Source organism: Trichechus manatus, unplaced genomic scaffold (assembly GCF_000243295.1).
Source record: "Trichechus manatus latirostris isolate Lorelei unplaced genomic scaffold, TriManLat1.0 scaffold00069, whole genome shotgun sequence".
Taxonomy (NCBI): Eukaryota; Metazoa; Chordata; class Mammalia; order Sirenia; family Trichechidae; genus Trichechus; species Trichechus manatus.
Genome location: NW_004444005.1, coordinates 7284670 through 7303637, shown reverse-complemented (window position 1 = coordinate 7303637; position 18968 = coordinate 7284670). Strand labels below are relative to the sequence as shown.

Sequence of the window (18968 nt, the reverse complement as noted above, 5' to 3'; positions counted from 1 at the left end):
GAAATATGTGGCAATCTGCTTCCATAAAGATTTACAGCCTTGGAAACCCTATGGGGCAGTTCTACTCTGTCCTATAGGGTCACTATGAGTCGGAATCGACTTGACAGCAATGGGTTTTTGGATGGACCTTGATGAACCAGGCCAGCGGAAAGAGGACAGGACTCAGATGGAGGCGGCCGCTGACCGACTAGTCTACTATGGGGTAGCTGCTGTTAGCAGAGGAAGCTCAGGTCACCTAGAAGTCTTGCTTTTCAAACAGGCAGAAGGATACCTCTGGGGTCTCTAGATACGAGCCAAGGGGTACCCAGATCCACAAAATAAATAGGAGACCTTCTCCACTGTGACCGTTCATTCCAGCACGAGTGGTGTCCACCTCACTGTGTGTTACGTCTGCCCAGGCAGCCTTCATCTTGCTGCTGGACTGGGAGCCCTTTGAGGCTGGTGGGGCCAGCTCTTTTGCAGATGGCCCAGCCCAAGGGGTCCTCAGAGAAAGCTGGGAAGGAACCTAGGCAAACGTGGCCTTGGAAATTGACCATTTCCACCAGCTCATTTTGCAGAGGCGGAAGCTGAGCCTCTGAGAGAAGGAGGTAACCGTTCCAGGCCACAGGACAAGTCTCCAGCAGAGCCCCCACCTTGATGCCCTACCCCAGGGCAGTGGTGGCTCAGTGGGAGAATTCTCGCCTTCTGCACAGGAGACCGGGGTTCGATTCCCAGCCAATGCACCTCATGCAAAGCCATCACCCATCTGTCAGTGGAGGCTTGCGTGTTGCTATGATGCTCAACAGTTTCAGCAGAGCTTCCAAACTGAGACAGACTAGGAAGAAAGGCCTGACGATCTGTTTCTGAAAATCAGCCAATGGAAACCTTATGGATCACAGCAGTCAATCCTCAACTGATCACGGGGATGGCAGAGGATGGGGCAGCGTTTTGTTCTGTTGTGCATGGGGTCGCCATGAGCTGGGGCTGACTCGAACCCTATCCTCCAGAGAAACAATCCAACCCCTCCGTATGACATCATCTCAGTCATTCATTCATCTACTCACTCATTCATTCTGTAAACGTCATTGAACTCAAAATCTTGGGAAGATTTTATTAAACTTTTTTTTCCTGCCACTGAACGCCATGCACTACTTCACCACAGGTCAAGCGAGCGCGTGAACGCCGAGCAGGCTGGTGGGGAATGCTTCCCTGATGCGGGGGGCTCAGCTCAGTCCTGAAGCTTGCTGGAATACACCTTGGCCCTGTCCAGGGGAGGCCCCCGGTTCACAGATGCGTCCGAAGGCTCTGAGGCTCCCAGGGACTTGGGGACGGCCTCCTGTGTGACCTGGGAGTCATGCACCGTTCCCCCGTCCGGACTCCCCGTGTCTCTGGCCGAGGGGTGAAGACAGCCAGGGTTAGGGAAGCAGACCAGACCAAACCCCTGCAGAGGGTCGGGGACTTCATACCTATACATTGCTTTCACAGATGGTGTCTTAGGCATTTCTTCTACTGACTGACCTTTCTGGAGCACTTACCGTGTGCCAGGCCCTGGGGATAAAGGAAGTAACCAGACCTGGTCTCCAAAAAGCCAGCATTGTATAGGGGGTCTTACAGATTGAATTGTGCCCCCTAAAAATATGTGTTGTGAATCCCAACCCTATGGGGCAGTTCCACACTATCACATAGGGTCACTATGAGTCAGAATCGATAGCAAACAAAACAACATACCTGTAGAAAAGGAGCCCTGGTGGTGCAGTGGTTAACAGGCTCGACTGCTACCCAGAAGGGCAGCCTACCAGCTGCTGCATGGAAGAAAGGCCTGGCAATCTGCTCTGGCAAAGATTACAGCCTAGGAAACCCTATGGGGCAGTTCTACTCTGTCATATAGGATCGCTATCAGTTGGAATCGCCTGGCTGGTACACAGCAACAGTGTTTCTTTGTTTGGTAATAGGACTTTCTTTGTTATGTCAATAAGGCCATATGAATGTAGGGTGTGTTTCAAACCAATCGCTTCTGAGATATAAAAAGATCAGGTTAAGCACAGAGAAAGAAGCACAAACAGAGGAGAAGACTGAAGATCGCCAAGGAATGGAGGAACAAAATTTTAAAAAAACCTGTTGCCATGGGGTCAATTCCGAGTCATAGAACTACCCCGTAGGGTTTCCGAGGCTGTGATCTCTATGGAAGCAGACTGCCACACCTTTCTCCCGCAGAGTGGCTGGTGGGCTCGAACTGCTGACCTTTCAGTTAGTGGCCAAGTGCTTAACCACTGCACCACCAGGAACAGAAGCTGAAAAGAGACAAGGACCTTCTCCCAGGGCCGACAGAGAGAGGAAGCCTTCCCCTAGAGCCAGTGCCCTGAATTTGGACTTCTAGCCTCCTGAACTGTGAGGCAATACACACCTGTTAAAGCCACCCACTGTGGTATTTCTGTTACAGCAGCAGTAGGGGACTAAGATGGGGGACAGACCGCGGCAGACAGTGACCACACAGTATGATGCATGTCGTGAGGACGAGGCGCAGTGGAAGCCAGGGAAAGGCTTCCTGGAGGAGGGGGCGGCTAACCTGGGTCCTAAAAGATGAGGGGAGAGCGGGGCAGAGAGGGGCAGTACAGGTGATGAGGGCAGAGTTCACCAAGGCTTGAGACAGGAAGGCGTGGTAGTGTGTCCGGGAACATGGAAAGCTGGGTGCAGCTGGAGCAGGGATGGTGGGGGTGGGGGGCACGGGGGGATAAATTGCAGAGCTTGGCGAAGCTCAGATAATAGGAGCCTTCATTGCCAGATTGGAGTCCCCGGGTGGTGCAATCAGTTATGTGCTTGGTTGCTAACCAATAGGTTAGAAGTTTGAGTCTACCCAGAGGTGCCTCGGGAGAAAGTCCTGGCAATCTACTTCTAAAAAATCATCCATTGAAAACTCTATGGAGCACAGTTCTACTTTGACACATATGGGGTCGCCATGAGTCAGAGTCAACTCAACGGCAACCAGTTTTTGGTTCAATGCCAGATTAAGGCACTGTCCAAAGGGAGGAGGGGCAGAACCACAGCCTCGCTGCTCCCAGGTCCAGACAGTTTAGCAGCTAATCTCATCTATTATTTGTGCTTTAATTAACTTCAGAGTCAGAGGGCAGCCTGATCTCCAAACTCACTGCCTACCCCAGACTCTACCCCTGACCCACTCCACATATCTTTTTCTGCCTGGCAAATTTCCACTTACCCACTTAATTTCACCTGCTCCAAGAAGCTTTCCTGTCTGTGCCCCCCAACTGGGACAGGCACCCCTCTTGATCTTCAAAGCCCCCTGGGTCTCCCTCCCTCACGCTGAGATTCATCTCTGCGCTAATGAGAGTTTGCTCCTGCTGTTCCTTCCTCCAGGAAGCCCACCCTGATGCTCCAGGCAGAGTCCACCCTATCCTCCTGTGGCTTCCCATGGCACCTTTGGGTGCCTTTAATCATCACCTGCTCAGTCCTCCCAGGTATTAGAGACCGTGTGTATACCTGTCACCCACCAGGCAGCCCTTTTAGCTTCTGTGGGACACCCCATGGGGACCTTCAGTCGCAGTCCAAAGCACACACAAAGCAGAAGGCGTCAGCGGAATCAGAAGACCTGAGTTCTAGTCCCAGCTCCATGTTAACTGGCCCTGAGATCTTGGGCCACCCTTCCCTTCTCAGGGTCCCCATTTCCCCATCTGTACTTTGAGAGGGTGAATTATAATTATAGAGACAATGAAAGCAAATACTTTAATTCTCAGTCACTGCCCTCAGGACTTTATAGGGATAAATTCATTTAATCTTCACAACTCCACGGGGTGGGCAGTGTTTCTTAGTATCCCCATTTCCAGATGAGGAACCTGAGGCACAGAGAGGGTCAGATACTTGCCCAGGCTTGCACAGCTGGGAAGTGACAGAGCTGGGATCTGAATCAAGCAGTCTGCCCACAAACCCCAGGTGCCGAGCCCTTGACCTGGAAGCTGAACTACTTGGCCTTGAAGACCCTCCAGCTTTGCAACCCCTTTCATCAGACCCCAGCCTCTCACCCCAGGGCTCTCCCCACCTCCAGAAGTCCCCCAGGATGGAGCATCTCTTTCCACAGCCCACCTCCCAGCTCGCGGTACTCACACAAAGCTGAGGAAGATGGTGCCCGCGAACCCCAGGAGCAGGAAGAAGGGCAGGGAGCCCAGAACGGACGTGATGACAATCATGCCTCCACTCCGCCGCCCCGGCCACATGTCAATCGCTGAGTACCGGGTGACTGCGTGGGGACAGCAGGCCAGTTACTCCCCACCCGCCCTGGTCACCGGGACCCCCAGGGATGAACCGGGGACCCAGTTCTGTGTCTGATCACAGGTTAGGTGCAATGATCTTGCTTGCCCCACATACCCCCTCCAGCTTTCTTCCATGTGTTTTCGTGTCTCTCCCTCTGTAGCTGTCTTTTTGCATAAATTTAAATCACAAACTGACTTGGGTCTTCTGTTGAGATGGGCGGATATGGATTATAAACGAATTAAACAAAGAGGAGGCAAAGGGCCCGTGTAATGGGGCCTGGTGGCCCTGGGCTCTTGCTTGTCTGTGGCCGGTGTCACCTTTCTGGGACTATGGGAACAATTCGTAGGTCCTACTATGAGCAGACACTTGGATGCAATTTCCCAGGCAGACCCCACAAAGATGACCATTTTGCGATCAGTTACTGCAGCTCGGGAGATGGGTCCCTGTCAGAGGACACGTGCTGAGCCCAGACTCAGCCAGGTCTGTCTGCTCCCAGAGCCCACTCCCCCTCCACAGGGTGGCCCTCGGGTCCTGCTGCAAGAGGCTGGGTGCTTCTGCCGGGAGCCCCCCAACAGCCCTACTGGGAGCCCAGGCAAGGACTCTTCTCCCCACTCTCAGGAAACTGAGAGTCACAAGGGCTCAGCCACAGTGAGGGCGGAGGCTGGGCTTGAACTCAGGACCCTGGGGCCCAGCTAGTGCTGTTTCAGTGGGGTCACAAAGTCACCACATGGAGTGTCACAGGAGGTGCAGGCTGGGAGCAGCAGTGGCTGGAGTCACCCTAGACACACACACTCACACACGTGCACGCACACACACCACACATACGCACAGCACATACACACACCACACATACGCACAGCACATACACACACCACACACACACACCACACATGCTCACACAGAAACATACCTGTGTACATACACATACATACACAGACCACACAATCACACATTGCACACGCACAAACATACCCATGTGCACACACACACGCATGCACACACACACTTGCACACATATACACACCACACACTCATACACATGCGCACACAGAAACACACCCGTGTGCACGCAGACACACACACATGCATGCACACACCTGTATACACACCGACACACATATACACACCACATACTCATACACTGCACACGCAGAAGCACACCTGTGTGCACGCAGCCACACACACATATTCATACACACACCCATATACACACCCACACACATATACACACTACACACTCATACACATGCGCACACAGAAACACACCTGCATGCACACACACCGCCCATCACGCACACGCATAGGCATACACATATGCATGCACACACACCACGCACGGGCACACACCTGCACACATGCACACATATGCAGCACCCACACACACCCCCCCTCTATGCCGCTCACCAGCTGTGTGATCTTGGGCAGCCTCTGGGGCCTCCACATGCCCCATAAGCAAATGGGGTGACAGGAGGCGTTACAGGTAAAACGCCTGGCCCCATGCTGGTCCCATCCTACCAGGCAGGATAGTCTAGGGCGCGGAGGTGTGGTGGGGGGGTCAGTTATAAAGTTAGGGTCACATACAGTCGAAATAGCCCTTGAGAACTCCTTCTGTGGCCCCTAACGTTCAGAAGCCGTGACCGTGTGCGTGTATAAACCCCAGGTCTGTGTTGAGAAGCGCGGGTGGAGGCCTGAGGAAGGCACAGGGCGGGACTCTAGGCAGGTACCAGGCATTGGCGCCCTCCCACCTCTTGGACGCCCATGCAGGCTCCAGGGGGCTCAGTGGGCGGAGAAATGGGCAGAGCCCCTCTGTCCCCGCCCCACTCCACTTGGTCCTAACATTAAGCATCTGGAACCATCTTACATGTCAGTGGGTATTTGTCATGAGGCTTAAACAAAGAGGCGGGTTAGGATCTAAATTTGGGATCAGCCACGTGCTTTTCTGAGGCAGTGCTCTCTAAGGGCTGGAAGACCCAGCTGGCTTGGACTCCAGGGCCCCCCACCCAGCTCACCCAACTCCAGCAAATCACCCACCTCTGTGACAACACCTGGCTCTCCAGAAGGAAGGAAGGGAGGCTGGGGTTTCAGGTTAAACTGTTTTCGGATGCATTTCACTCCTCTCTCCAGTGGGCTAAGTGTTGTTTCGGGAGTCTTTCCCGCGTGGCTGCGTGAGTCGTTGTCCCCATGTCATCTGTACAGGTCTCTGCCTTCCCCGGCTCCCCGGCGGGCCACCCCCTCCCTCCCACCCCTGCCACTTACGCCGGTTGGTGCGGATGGGGTCCGACCAGAGGGTCTGGTCCTGTACCAAGCCCGTGGACATATTGACGAGGACGTACTTGAACCTGGAAGGGGACAGAGTGAGGGTGACTTCAGTCCTGCAGGCTTGGCCATGGGAAAGTGGGAGGGGCTAGGGTGGCGCGGGGCAGGTTGGGGTGAGGGGGTACTTCCAGGAAATGGAAACTAGACAGCTCGCAGGTGGGCACCACCAGGACAGTGCTAGACCTCAGCATCGGGGCCTTTGCACACATATGACCACCCTGGACCCTTTCCCCAGCCTAGACGCCCCCTCCTCGCGAAGCCTTCAGAAGCGGGGGCCCCCTCTAGGCCCCCCCTCTAGGCGCCCCTCTGTCTCTCTAGCATGCACATGGCACTTGTGCTGCATGTTTGTTGACTATTAACCCGTTCGTCCTCCTGGCATTTTCACCTTCCACGATCCCAAGCCAGGCGCTTGGTAACATAAAAAGGACTTAAAAAAAACCACTGGGATAATATCCAGCCCATCCCCACTGTCCTGGGACAAGGGTTACATTTTAAATGCAGGAACCCCAAAGCAATCCAGCCTTTCCGTTCCTGGCGAGTCAATTCCGACTCATAGCGACAATATAGGACAGAGTAGAACTGTCCCACGGGGTTTCCAAGGCTGTAAATCTTTACAGAAGCAGACTGCCACATCTTTCTCCTGTGGAGCGGCTGGTGGGTTCAAATCACCGACCTTTCGATTAGGAGCCGAACGCTTAACCACGGCAGCCACCAGGGCTCCTGAGCAAGACTAATTACAAAAGAAGCCCCACAATACAGTACACAATAGCCATGGCCTACTTAACGTCTTAACCACAAACCAAAAACACGAAACCCATTGCTCTCAAGCCGATTCCGACTCTTGGCAACCCCATGTGTTACAGAGTAGAACCGCTTCATAGGGTTTTCTTGTCTGTGATCGTTATGGAAGCAGATCACCGGGCTTTTCTTCCATGGTGCCACAGGGTGGGTTCAACCTTTTAGGTTACTAGATGGGTGCAAACCATCTGTACCGCCCAGGGACCCATAAGTTCTTACAAGAAGTTGATTTAAAAGGACAGGTGTTTGGAGAACTAAGAAGTCTACAGCCTGCAGTTTAACACCTTAAAACATTAAAAAACCAAAACCAAACCCGTTGCCATCGAGTTGATTCCAATTCATAGCGACCCTATAGGACAGAGTAGAACTGCCCCTTGGGTTTCCAAAGAGCAGCTGGTGGATTCAAACTGCCAACCTTTTGGTTAGCAGCTGAGCTCTTAACCACTGTGCTACCAGGGCTCCCTTAAAACATCAATATCTGTAGCACCCAGTGATTAGCTTAATTTGCTGGGTCTGTGGTTTGAAGGTGAGGATACCGGAGCCGGTGCTCTGTCCCCTGTGTCCGCAAGGTAGGGGGACGTAGAAATGAAGCCGGATGAGACTCTGGGAAGGCAAGCAAGAAGCGTGCCTTTGAGATCAAGGAGGAGGGGGAGATTGTCTCATACTAAGAGCAGGATCAGAGGTAAGGGGTCCAGGTGGGGTGAGGAGAGCAGAGATCTTGTTCTGCCCCGTGGCTGAGTTCAACGGAGGGGCAAGACCTCTGAGAGGACATCAGGTGGGCATGAAGGGGGGCCTGGAAGCTGCAGAGACCCCCACCTGCGTACCTCCATAGCAGGTGAAGGGCACACCCTGAGGCCTGACGGGCCTCCCCAATGCTTTGGCACTAGGTGAGCTCCCCTGGGAGTCTGAGTGGGGCCAACAGTTAACACGCTCAGTGGCTAACTAAAAGGCTGGAGGTTTGAGTCTACCCCAAGGCACCTCAGCAGAAAGGCCTGGTGATCTACTTCTGAAAAATCAGCCATTGAAAACCCTATGGAGCACAGTTATACTCTGACACACATGGGGTCTCCACGAGTCAGAATTAACTTGGTGGTAACTGTTTTTTTTAGGCCCTCTGGCCATGGGTCAGACCCCAAGCTATTTACAGAAAAAACACTCCAGAAATGTGTGTGGAGATGAATCTGGGCCGCTGAGGTAGGGGTGGGCAACAAAAGGCAGAGGTGGAGGGGGGTGGCGCAGAGCAGAGGTGAGGTAGGGGTGGGCAACAAAAGGCAGAGGTGGAGGGGGGTGGCGCAGAGCAGAGGTGAGGTGGGGTGGACAGGTCCTCAGGGGCTCTGGCTCCGGCTGGGTCACAGCTTTTCACTAGGCGACCCCGCCCCCCTCTGACCAGTCTCCTTCCCTGTAAAGTGAAGGGTTTGGATGGATGATTGCATACACGTGGTGGGACTACATCATTGCCAATGAAAATGTGGCCCCTTGTCCCAAAACAGCTAAGACTTTCAAGACGGCAATGGCTGGGCATTACAGCAGCTGGGGTCCTCCTGCACGCTGGGCCCTGTGGGCCTGCGCGGGTCACAGACCCGGGAAGCTGGCTCCGCAGGGGACCTGGGCCAGTTCTGGCACGTAGTAAGCCCTCCAGAAATGTGGCCCCCTGGGTCTTCCCGGGGTGAGGGGTCGGGGAGGGGAGGTAGGCATCACTGCCACCCCCCGCAGCTGCTCAGACCCACCTGTATTCCGTGGCCGCTGACAGGGGCGGGTTGCAGAGGCCCTGGAAGTTGGGGTCAGACAGGCAGGTCCCGTTGGCGCCCACCCTGACCAGATATGTGTTGAGTATCTCTGAGGCCTGGGACGCATCCCCAGCGGCATCCAGGCTGGGCAGGTCGCTGCAGGGCTGCAGGGCAAAGGCCGCGGCCTTGTAGGGGGCTGTGCGCCCACCCTCCGTCTGCCGGAACGTCGAGCTCAGCGGGACACCGGTGCGGTCCTGCACCGAGGCGTTCCTGAAACTGGCTGCCGGGGCAGTGTGGAAGTGAGGTCCTGGCCGCCCCAGCGGAGAGTCACTCACTCAGTCTGTCATCAAACACTCCCTGATCCAACAGTCTTCTTTACAGAAATGAAAACCCCAAACCTCAACTTTGTTGGAATGGCAAGAGGCCCTAAATAGCTAAAGCAACGCTGAAAGAGAAGAGCAAAGTAGGAAGACTCACACTTCCTGTTTAATCATACTGTACAGCTACAGTAATCAAAATAGCCTGGTACTGGTATAACAATAGACATACAGACCAATGGAATAGAATTGACAGTCCGGAAATAAACCCACACATCTATTGTCAACTGATTTTTGACAAGGTTGCAAAGTCCATTATTTCATGGGGAAAGAAGAGTCTCTTCAATAAATGGTGCTGGGAAAATTGGATTTCCACATGCAGAAAAATGAAACAGGATCCAGGCCTCATACCATACACAAATAAATTCAAAATGGATTAAGGACCTAAATGTGCAAACTAAAACCATAAAATTCTTAGAAGAACAAGCAGGGGCAACGCTGTCAGGCCTAGCTTTCAGCAGTGGATTATCTACTGTAATAACGAAAGCACAAACAGCAAAAGACAACATAAATAAATGGAACCTCATAAAAATTAAAAACTTTTGTTCATCAAAAGACTTTACCAAAAAAGTAAAAAGACAAGCTATCGACTGGGAGAATATATTCAGAAACCATATAAATCCGACAAGAATCTAATAACCAAAATATATATAAAACTTTGACAACGTAACAACAAAAAGACAAATAACCCAACTGTAAAATGGACAAAGGACTTGAATAGACATTTCACCAAAGAGGACATTCAAATGGCCACCAAACACATGGCAAGATGCTCAGCGTCATTAGCCACCCAAGAGATGCAAATCAAAACCACAATGAGATACCATTTCACTCCCACTAGGATGGCTAAGGTAAAAAAAAAAAAAAAAACAGACAATAACAAACTTTGGATGTAAAGAAATTGGAACCCTTATCCATTGCTAGTGGGAATGCAAAATGGTACAGCCGTTGTGGAAAACAGTTTGATAGTTCCTCAAAAAACTAAAAATAGAAATAGCATAAACCAAACCCATTGCCATCGAGTTGATTCTGACTCATAGCTACCCTAGAGGACATCGTAGTACTGCCTCATAGGGTTTCCAAGTCTGTAAATCTTTACGGAAGCAGATTGCCACATCTTTTTCCCATGGAGTGGCTGGTGGGTTCGAAACACAGACATTTCAATTAGCAGCTGAACACTCATCCACTACACCATCAGGGCTCCTCAGAACTATCATATGACATAGCAATTCCGCTCCTAGGTATATGCCCAAAAGACTTGAAAGTAGAGACTTACAAAGAGACTTGTACACCAACGTCCATTGCAGCACTATTCATAATAGCCAAAAGGTGTAAATAAATGCCCATGAACAGATGAATGGATAAACAAAATGTGGTACAGACATACAATGGAATAGTACTCAGCCAGTATGAGAAATGAAGTCTTGATACATGCTACAGTATGGATGAAGTTTGAAGACATTATGCCGAGTGAAATAAGTCAGTCACAAAGAACAAATATTGTATGACCTCACTTATATAAAAATACAAGAAAAGGCAAATGTATAGAGACCAAAGTTTATTAGTGGTTACCAGGGGTAGGAGGGAGGGGGAAAAGAGGGGTTAAAGGTGATGAAAAAATCACATTGATTAAGGGTAGGGTTGTACAGCCAATTATTGCAATTTCTGTCAATATGTTGTACACCTGTAAAAAGTTGAACTAGCAAAAGTTGTGTGATAGATATATTTACAACAATGACCAAAAAAAAAAAAAAAGCTGCTGAGGCTGTTTATGTACAGCCAAACACTTCATGGGATTTGGTTCCTCGGTTTGGAGGTTTAAGGTCATGGTTTCATGGGACATCCTAATTAGTTGGCCTAATAATTCGTTTAGTGTTTCTGTTCTGCCTCCTAGTTCATTGAATAGTGCCTGCGGTCTTAAAAGCTTGCAAGTGGCCATCCAAGGCACAACAATTGGTCTCTATTCACCTGGAGCAGCAGGAAGAAGGAAAGTCAGGAATAGGAGGAGGATATAGAACGTGAGGCTAATTGCCTCCATGAACAACTGCCTCCTTTGTTATGAGACCAGAAGAATTGGATGGTGCCCGGCTACCATAACTGAACATTTTGGTCAAAGATTACAGAGAAGAATCCTGATTATAAGGGGGAAAATGCAGAACAGAATTTCAAAGGCTCATGGACTCCAGACTTCTTAGAGCCATAAAGGTTGGATGAACCCCTGAAACTATTGCCCTGAGATAATCTTTAAACCTTAAATGAAAAATATCCCCTGAAGTCATCTTAAAATTGAACAACAGTTTAACTTACCTAGCAAAAAATGTCTGCCTTTAGCATTATGCTCTTTTAACAACAATCTCTATGGGATCCAACTGACAACAGCAACTTGAAAGATTAGACAGGGACCTTAGGGGGCAGTGAGTTTATGTTAATGAGGAAGGAACAGCTCAGAAAAGGAGGGTGAGAATGATTGGACAACTGAAAGAATGTAATCAATGTCACTAAATTGTACATATAGAAACCACTGAACTGCTGTATGTTTTGCTGTATATATTCTTAACAACAACAAAATAAATAAAATTTAGGAAAAAATCATGCTCCCTGAGCAGGCGCTGTGTGCCATCCTGTGCCGGCACTGGGTCACAGACACGAGCAGGCCCGGTCCCTGCCCTCCAGGGCTCCTAGTGCAGTGGGCAAGGCCCCTCCCCCAGGAGCACCCCCTGGCTCACATGCTGTGTCCGGGTCTCACTGACCTTAGCTCGTTACATTCCTGTGACCCCCACCCCATACAGCTTTCTCACTTCTTTGCTGAAAGCCTTGGTTTCCTCTTCTGTAAGACGGGAAAGCAGGGCCACCTGGTACAGGGGAATAATTTGGAGGCAGACAGACCTGTGCTGGGTCTTGTGTCTCTCCCTCACTAGCTGGATGATCTTGGACAACTCACTTTACTTCTCTGGGCCCCATTCTTCTCGTCTGTAAAATGGTAGGAAGATGTCCCACAGTGCCCACAGGCTGGGCACAAGTAGGCATTCAATAAATGGTTGCTGAAAGGTAAAAGGATGCCCCTGAGTGGGCTGCTGGGCATCACTGCTTGCTGTAACTGAGTTCCTCCTCTCGGAGGACCAGGACACTGCCCGTGAAGGGAGAAGGGCCGGCTCCAAGTGAGCAGGTCCAAACGCTGGCCCTGACCTTGCAAACACCGACCTGGAACCACCTTGGGAAGCCTCAAGAAAGACTTGGGTTTGAGGACCAAGGAGATCTGGATTCAGATTGAGCTCTGGGAGCCCTGGTGAGTTACTCCACCCCTCTGAGCCTTGATTCCCTACTCTGCAATGGGGATCAGTAATAGTCCCTGGGTGGTGCAAACAGTGAACCTGCTCAGCTGCTAACCCAAAGGTTGGAGGTTTGAGTCCACCCAGAGGCACCTCAGAAGAAAGGCCTGGTGATCTACTTCCGACAAATCAGCCATTGAAAACCCTACAGAGCACAGTTCTACTCTGACGCACGTGGGGTCAATGTGACAGCAAGGTCTGTAGTTACCTTGCAGGCTGGTTGTACATATTAGCTCTAAGGTGTCGCTATGAGTCGGAATTGACTCAAAAGCAACCGACAACAAAAACAAGGTGTCAAAGCACCTGGCATGACGTAGGTACTCAGCAGTGATGCGATTATTATTATTTCTCCCAGGAGACGAAATGCCCCTCAAGAGCAGGTCTGTGGCCCCAGCGCCGAGCCCAGTGCATGCTGGTGGAGTGAGCGGGATAGCTAATCACAGGGATGGGGCCCACCTCTGCCTGCCTCTTCCCCTCCTCCCTGCAGACAGGAGCAGTGCCCCGGCCCAGAGCCTCAGGGGACGGGAAGACCCTTACGTGACTCAGCCAGGACATAGAGGTAGACCTCGTAGGTGCCAACGAGGGCAGCAGAGCTGTCAAACATGCAGAGTGGCTTCTCCAAGGCCACAGTGGTGAGTGTGGGGTTGTTGGTGACGAAGGTCATGCTGGCCAGCTGGGGCTGAAGGTCCACAGCTGGAGGAGGCAATGGGGATGGGCGCTGAGCCCTGGCAGAGTCGTCCACACCTATGGGCAACTCTGCCCATGGACACACCAACTTGTCTGTGTGCAGTTACTGAGCACCTGCTGTGGTGGCCAGGCTCACCAAGGGCCATCTCATGAGCTGGTCTCAGAGACGGCAGCTCCCCTGCCCTCACCCAGTCATCCAGCCAGAAACCGGGCAGTCCAGCCCAACTGCTCCTCTACACCCTGCCCCCCCTCCCCAGTCATTCTGTCTCCAAGACTGGGCCACTCCTCCCAAGCATCTTTCCGCCCCATCAGCCCAGTCATGGCATACCCACCCCCTTCACCTAGACCCTAGTAACAGCCCCTGAGTCCACCCAGAGGCACCTGCCTAACATGCATATCTGGCTGTGCCACTCCTGCTCTGCCCTTCTGGTTCTCCACTGCCCCCTGGATGCAGTCTCTCCGGACCGGCTATGAGATGCAGCCTCACCCCTCCAAACGCCCCCTCGCTGCATGCACACACACACCCCACTGCATGCTCTGGCCACACGGATGGACAACGTGCAGCTCCCAGGACCGCCCACGCTGCCTCCAGCCCCCTGACCTTGCCCGTGCTGGTCCTTAGCCTGAAATGTCCCTGGGTCCCCCTAGTCCAGGCAGCCCCATGAGCCCGGCACAGCCCCTTCTCTGCTCTGCCACAGCCCCTGCGTGTCCTTCTCTCCCAGGGCCCGTTAGAGGCTGGAGCCATCCTGAGCCCTCATCCCCACGGGAGGAAGCTCAATAACCGTTTGCTATTGTTACTATTATTATCAATACCTAGGTGTCCAGCACCTGCACAGGACCTGGCCCAGCCCAGGCATCGTGCCCACCGCTGGACTGAATAAACCAAGTCCCCAAGGCCCCTTCCCATCCAGGCTCCCCGGGAAGGTCAGGGTCCCAGCAGTGCAGGCAGGGCACCCGCGCCACGACACACCTGCCCCCACCTGGGCGCAGCCTCTCCCTCGCACCCCGCGTACCTGAGCCGAGCCACAGGCAGCCGAGGGCCAGCAGGGCCCAGAGCGCAGACATGGCCCCAACACCCAGCGGCCGCTGGTCCAAGCGAGGTCTCCGCGCCTCTCCGCGGCGCCCCGCCTGCCCTGGGCCTTCGGCGCGCCCCGCCCCGCCCGCGCCGGCCAATCCGCGGCCTCCGAGCTGGATATTTGCATACGGCTCCGCCCCGCCTGTCCTGGGCTATCCGGGCGCCCCGCCCCGCCTCGCCCACGCGGGCCAATCCGCGTCCTCCTGGAGGGATATTTGCATTCGGCCGGGTCCAGGCTCTCGCGCTCACCGCACTCGAGGGCTCACATCCCTCCGCGCGGGACCTTTCCCGCGCCCTTACCGAAGCGCCTACCTTGTGCTAAGGCTGGGGCGGTGCTTTCACGACATCGCTTGACTAATTGGACCTAGGGACAAACCACCCTCTCTTTGAGCCTCAGTTTCCTTATTGTAAAATGTTGGTAGCTGCTGTAGAGCCGCCAGACTCATGGTTACCCCATGCACAACACCCATGACGGGTTGTGGATGGAACCGCCGTGATCTATAGCGTTTTGAAGTAGATCGCCAGGCCTTTCTTCCTAGTCTGTCTTAGTCTGGAAAAAAAACTCATTGCTTTTGAGTTGATTCCTACTCATAGCAACCCTGAAACCTGCCTGTTCAGCATCACGGCAGCGCACAAGCTCCCCCTGACCAATGAGTAGTGGCTGCGCGGGAGGTGCGTTAGCCAAGAATTGAACCCGGGTGTCCCGCATGGAAGGCAAAACTTCTACCACTGAACCACCATTGCCCTCATACTATAAAATAGGGGCACTAATTCCTACATCTATTTATTGACTCCCTACTATGCCCCAGACACTCGCTGGGCTCTTGTGAAGGAGAAAAGGGTTAACTGGTGCAAGTGCTCCATGGAAACCCGAAGTCCTGGGTCTGTGAGACAGCCGGCCCGCTCTCAATGCACACAGGTGCAAGGCCAAGGCCCAGGGAGACCGGGGAGGGGCAGGGACCCGCCGAGGTCCCTCCTGGACTCCCTCAAAGTGCAGACCAGGCTTAGGCCGTTTCTAAAGGGATGGGACAGGGTTTTAAAGCCTGCTTCCTGGGATGCAGGGAGGGGGCTCAAAATAGTGGTGAGGGCTCCTGATCTGCACTAGATGATCTTCAACGTGCCTTCCAGCACCAGGAATCTGTGTATATCCCCCCAAAATAAAACAATAAAAAAAAAAAAAAGTTGCTGTCAAGTCGATTCCAACTCACAGCAACCCTGTAGGACAGAGTAGAACTGCCTCATAGGGTTTCCAAGGAGTGGCTGGTGGATTCCAACCGCTAACATTTTGGTTAGCAGCTGAGCTCGTAACCACTGCACCAGCAGGGCTTGACACATCCCCCAAGGGACCTTAAATAGAGTTTTACACTGAAGAAATAAGAGTAAACCAACAAGGATGGGGACAAACTAAAATTGAAATCGAACAGAAACAAGTGAATCTGTGTATGACATTGATCACGTAACTATGTGCAGAAAAAGAAAAAGACCATCCATCACCTGAGTGACTTTGAAACCGGGTTCTCTGTGCTCCCTAGGTGGGGTGTGTTCTGAGGATAAAAAGAACTACAACAGAACCCTGAACTTCTCGGCGAGTTTGTTGTTGGCAGAGGGAAGGGCAAAGCAATTCTGAACTGACATCGTGGTCTGTAGGAAAAAGCAGTCAGACCAGGCTCTCACTATAGGACGAGGGAGATTTGCAATGGAGGAAGGAAAAGAACTCTGTGGTGTTTGGGAATTTCTTGTTCTTGTCTTTTTGAATTGAGTCCCTGGGTGGCACAAACGGTTAAGCACTCGGCTGCTAACCAAAAGATTGGTGGTTCAAGTCCACCCAGAGGTGCCTCAGAAGGCCTGGAGATCTACTTCTGAAAAATCAGCCATTGAAAACCCTATGGAGCATAGTTCTACCCTGACACACGTGAGGTCAGATGAGCCGGAATCCACTCGATGGCAACTGGTTTGATTGTTCGGTTTTAGTATCATTATGAAATTTAAAAACAAATAACTTGTTAGCACTGTCCATTGAAAGGGCTTAGAAGGAATGACATCCTGTTGCAAGGAGCACTCTTGGATTCTTGGCACTGTGGCTCCTTGGAGAAATGGCTGCCTGCAGGGCTGGAACAGGGATGGTCAAAGTGAGACTATATCAGTTCAGAAAGTAAAGAAGTACTCCAATTATGCAACGAACTATCAAAGGAGCTAGCACAGAAGAACTTGGAGGGCTCCGCTGGCCAAATCTGGGAACATCTGAGCACAGGACAATTAACGAGAGTAAAAGACTGAGCCCACTGAATAGGATATAAATCCACACGTCAACACTGATACTTCTAAAAATGCTTTTAAAAAGAGAGACGAGAAGAGAATACTTTTCCTTAAAGAAGACCAACTAATAAATGTAGAAAGAATGTCTAAACAAAATCACCATCTTCCAACCACCCTGCTAATAACTGACTTGAGAAAGAATCATCTCAGTGGATGCTAAAACCATTGGGTGAAAGATTCTGAGGGAACAAGATATTCAGGAGCCTGGGGGACACCAGCTTAGCCAAACGATCAAACCTAACGTCACCAGTAATGGGGTCAATACCTCATGTGCTTCCTGGTGTTAGACACCGAGAAGACTCAACGTCATCTATGTAGTGTTCCTGCCCAAAAAGTTGAACCCAACTCTAATCAACAGGAAGACCAAAAACCACTTGCTGTCAAGTTGAATCCAAGTAATGGCAACCCCATGAGTGTCAGGGTAGAACTTCACTCCATAGGGTTTTTGATGGCTGGTTTTTCACCACGCCTTTCTTCTGAGGAGGAGCCCTGGTGGCACAGTGGTTGAGAGCTAGAGCTGCTAACCAAAAGGTCGGCGGTTCAAACACACCAGCTGCTCCTTGGAAACCCTATGGGGCGGTTCTACTCTGTCCTATAGGGTCATTATGAGTCAGAATTGGCTCGACAGCAATGGGTTTGGTTTTTAGTTTAGTTTTGTTTTTTTCTTCTGAGGCGCCTCTGGGTGGACTCAAACCTCCAACCTGTGCACCATCCAAGGACCCTAGTCAACCGGAAACACAAGACAAAGCCAAACTGAGGGACTCGCTGCAAACCAGCTGGCCTGGGCGCTTTTAAAACATTAATATCAGGAAAGACAAGAGGGAAAACCAAACCAGACAAAAGGCTGAGAGCTGCTGCAGCTTGAAGGAGGCTAAGGAGACTTAATAACCAAATGCAGTGAGTGCTTCTTGATTAATTCCTGGATAAAAACAACCAACCAACCTATAATGAGCGCTACTGCTATTAATATGACAATGAGAGAAATTTGAATGTGTTAGTAAAGAATATTGCAGCACCAGAAGAATGAACGGATCAGCCTTAGAAGGAATACAACCAGAGTGCTCCTTAGAAGCAAGGATGGGGAGTCTTCGTTCAGATTCCCTTGGACACGTCATCAGGAAAGATCAGTTACCAGAAAAGGACATCATATTTGGTGAATTAGAGGGTCAGCAAAAACCAAGGAGACCCTCCATGGGATGACACAATAGCACAGCAATGGCCTCAAACACATCAAAGATCATGATGATGGCGCAGGACCAGGCCACCTTTCATTCTGTCCTATGTAAGGTCACTGGCGTCACTCGGGGAGGCGGGGGGCATGCTGGGGGTGGGGGGCGGACTGCACCAGATGGCACTGTCAGGGGGAGTGACACCAAAATGACTCTATAAAATTTTTGTGTAGTGTTTCAGCCCAAATTTATGATTTTTTATTAAAAATCCCTGTAGTTAATAACAAAAAAATTTTTTTCATAAGCCCAGCTTACATGTATCAGTATACCTACAAGGCTAAAACTCTGTGCTAACTTACTTTTTGAACCTTCTAACGAGCTCCGGTCAGAGCTGTCATTATTACCCAATTACAATGATGCTTCGAATCACACGTTTTCGCTATGAGCACACGCTGTTGTTTTCCTTGCTGCCAGTGTTTTTACTGTCGCTGATTTGTCAAATGTTCTGGTGTTTTAGCTACAATATTGTAGTGATCAGCAAGGGGGGGTGACACCATGAGTTACCACACTGGTTGGTGACACCAACCCTAGTGACGCCACCGTATAAAGTTGCCGCGAATCGAGCCAGCTCAACAGCAGCTCACAAAGGCAACAAATTAGATAATAATATTGATTAGAAGTTAAATTTCCTGAGTCTGATCGTTCTATTTGCTTATATGAAACGAGACATGCGCTGAAGTATTTTGGGGGAAGCGTCACATACCTAAGGAGCCCTGGTGGCACAGTAGTTAAGATCTCAGCTGCTAACCTAACCCACCAGCCCCTCCGAGGGAGAAAGATGTGGTAGTTTGCTTCTGGCAAGATTTACAGCCTTGGAAACCCCATGGGACAGTTCTACTCTGTCCTATAGGGTTGCTATGAGTTAGAATCAA

At 51.3% G+C, this 18968-nt stretch overlaps 1 protein-coding gene across 2 annotated transcripts; it reads right to left on the bottom strand.

Annotated features, from left to right (window-relative positions):
• Nucleotides 1-1207: 1207 nt before the first annotated feature.
• Nucleotides 1208-14541, bottom strand: UPK3A (uroplakin 3A). Of its 2 annotated transcripts, XM_004380004.1 has the most exons (6): nt 14490-14541; nt 13327-13482; nt 9084-9363; nt 6499-6581; nt 4096-4228; nt 1208-1367 (listed from the first exon to the last, which is right to left on the bottom strand). In XM_004380004.1, the coding sequence occupies exons 1-6, from the start codon at nt 14539-14541 to the stop codon at nt 1208-1210; spliced, it is 864 nt and encodes a 287-aa protein (XP_004380061.1). The 2 variants fall into 2 exon arrangements, with proteins under 2 accessions (XP_004380061.1, XP_004380062.1); XM_004380005.1 differs by lacking the exons at nt 6499-6581; nt 9084-9363.
• Nucleotides 14542-18968: the final 4427 nt, after the last annotated feature.

Bases quoted from the DNA above. Each gene is read 5' to 3' on its own strand.
- UPK3A (XM_004380004.1), bottom strand. From the start codon at position 14,541: ATGTCTGCGCTCTGGGCCCTGCTGGCCCTCGGCTGCCTGTGGCTCGGC. The intron at 13,483-14,489 runs GTACGCGGGGTG...TGCCTCCTCCAG, and splicing joins CTGCCTGTGGCTCGGCTCAG to CTGTGGACCTTCAGCCCCAG. The intron at 1,368-4,095 runs GTGAGTACCGCG...CCCCTCGGCCAG, and splicing joins ACCATCTTCCTCAGCTTTGT to AGACACGGGGAGTCCGGACG.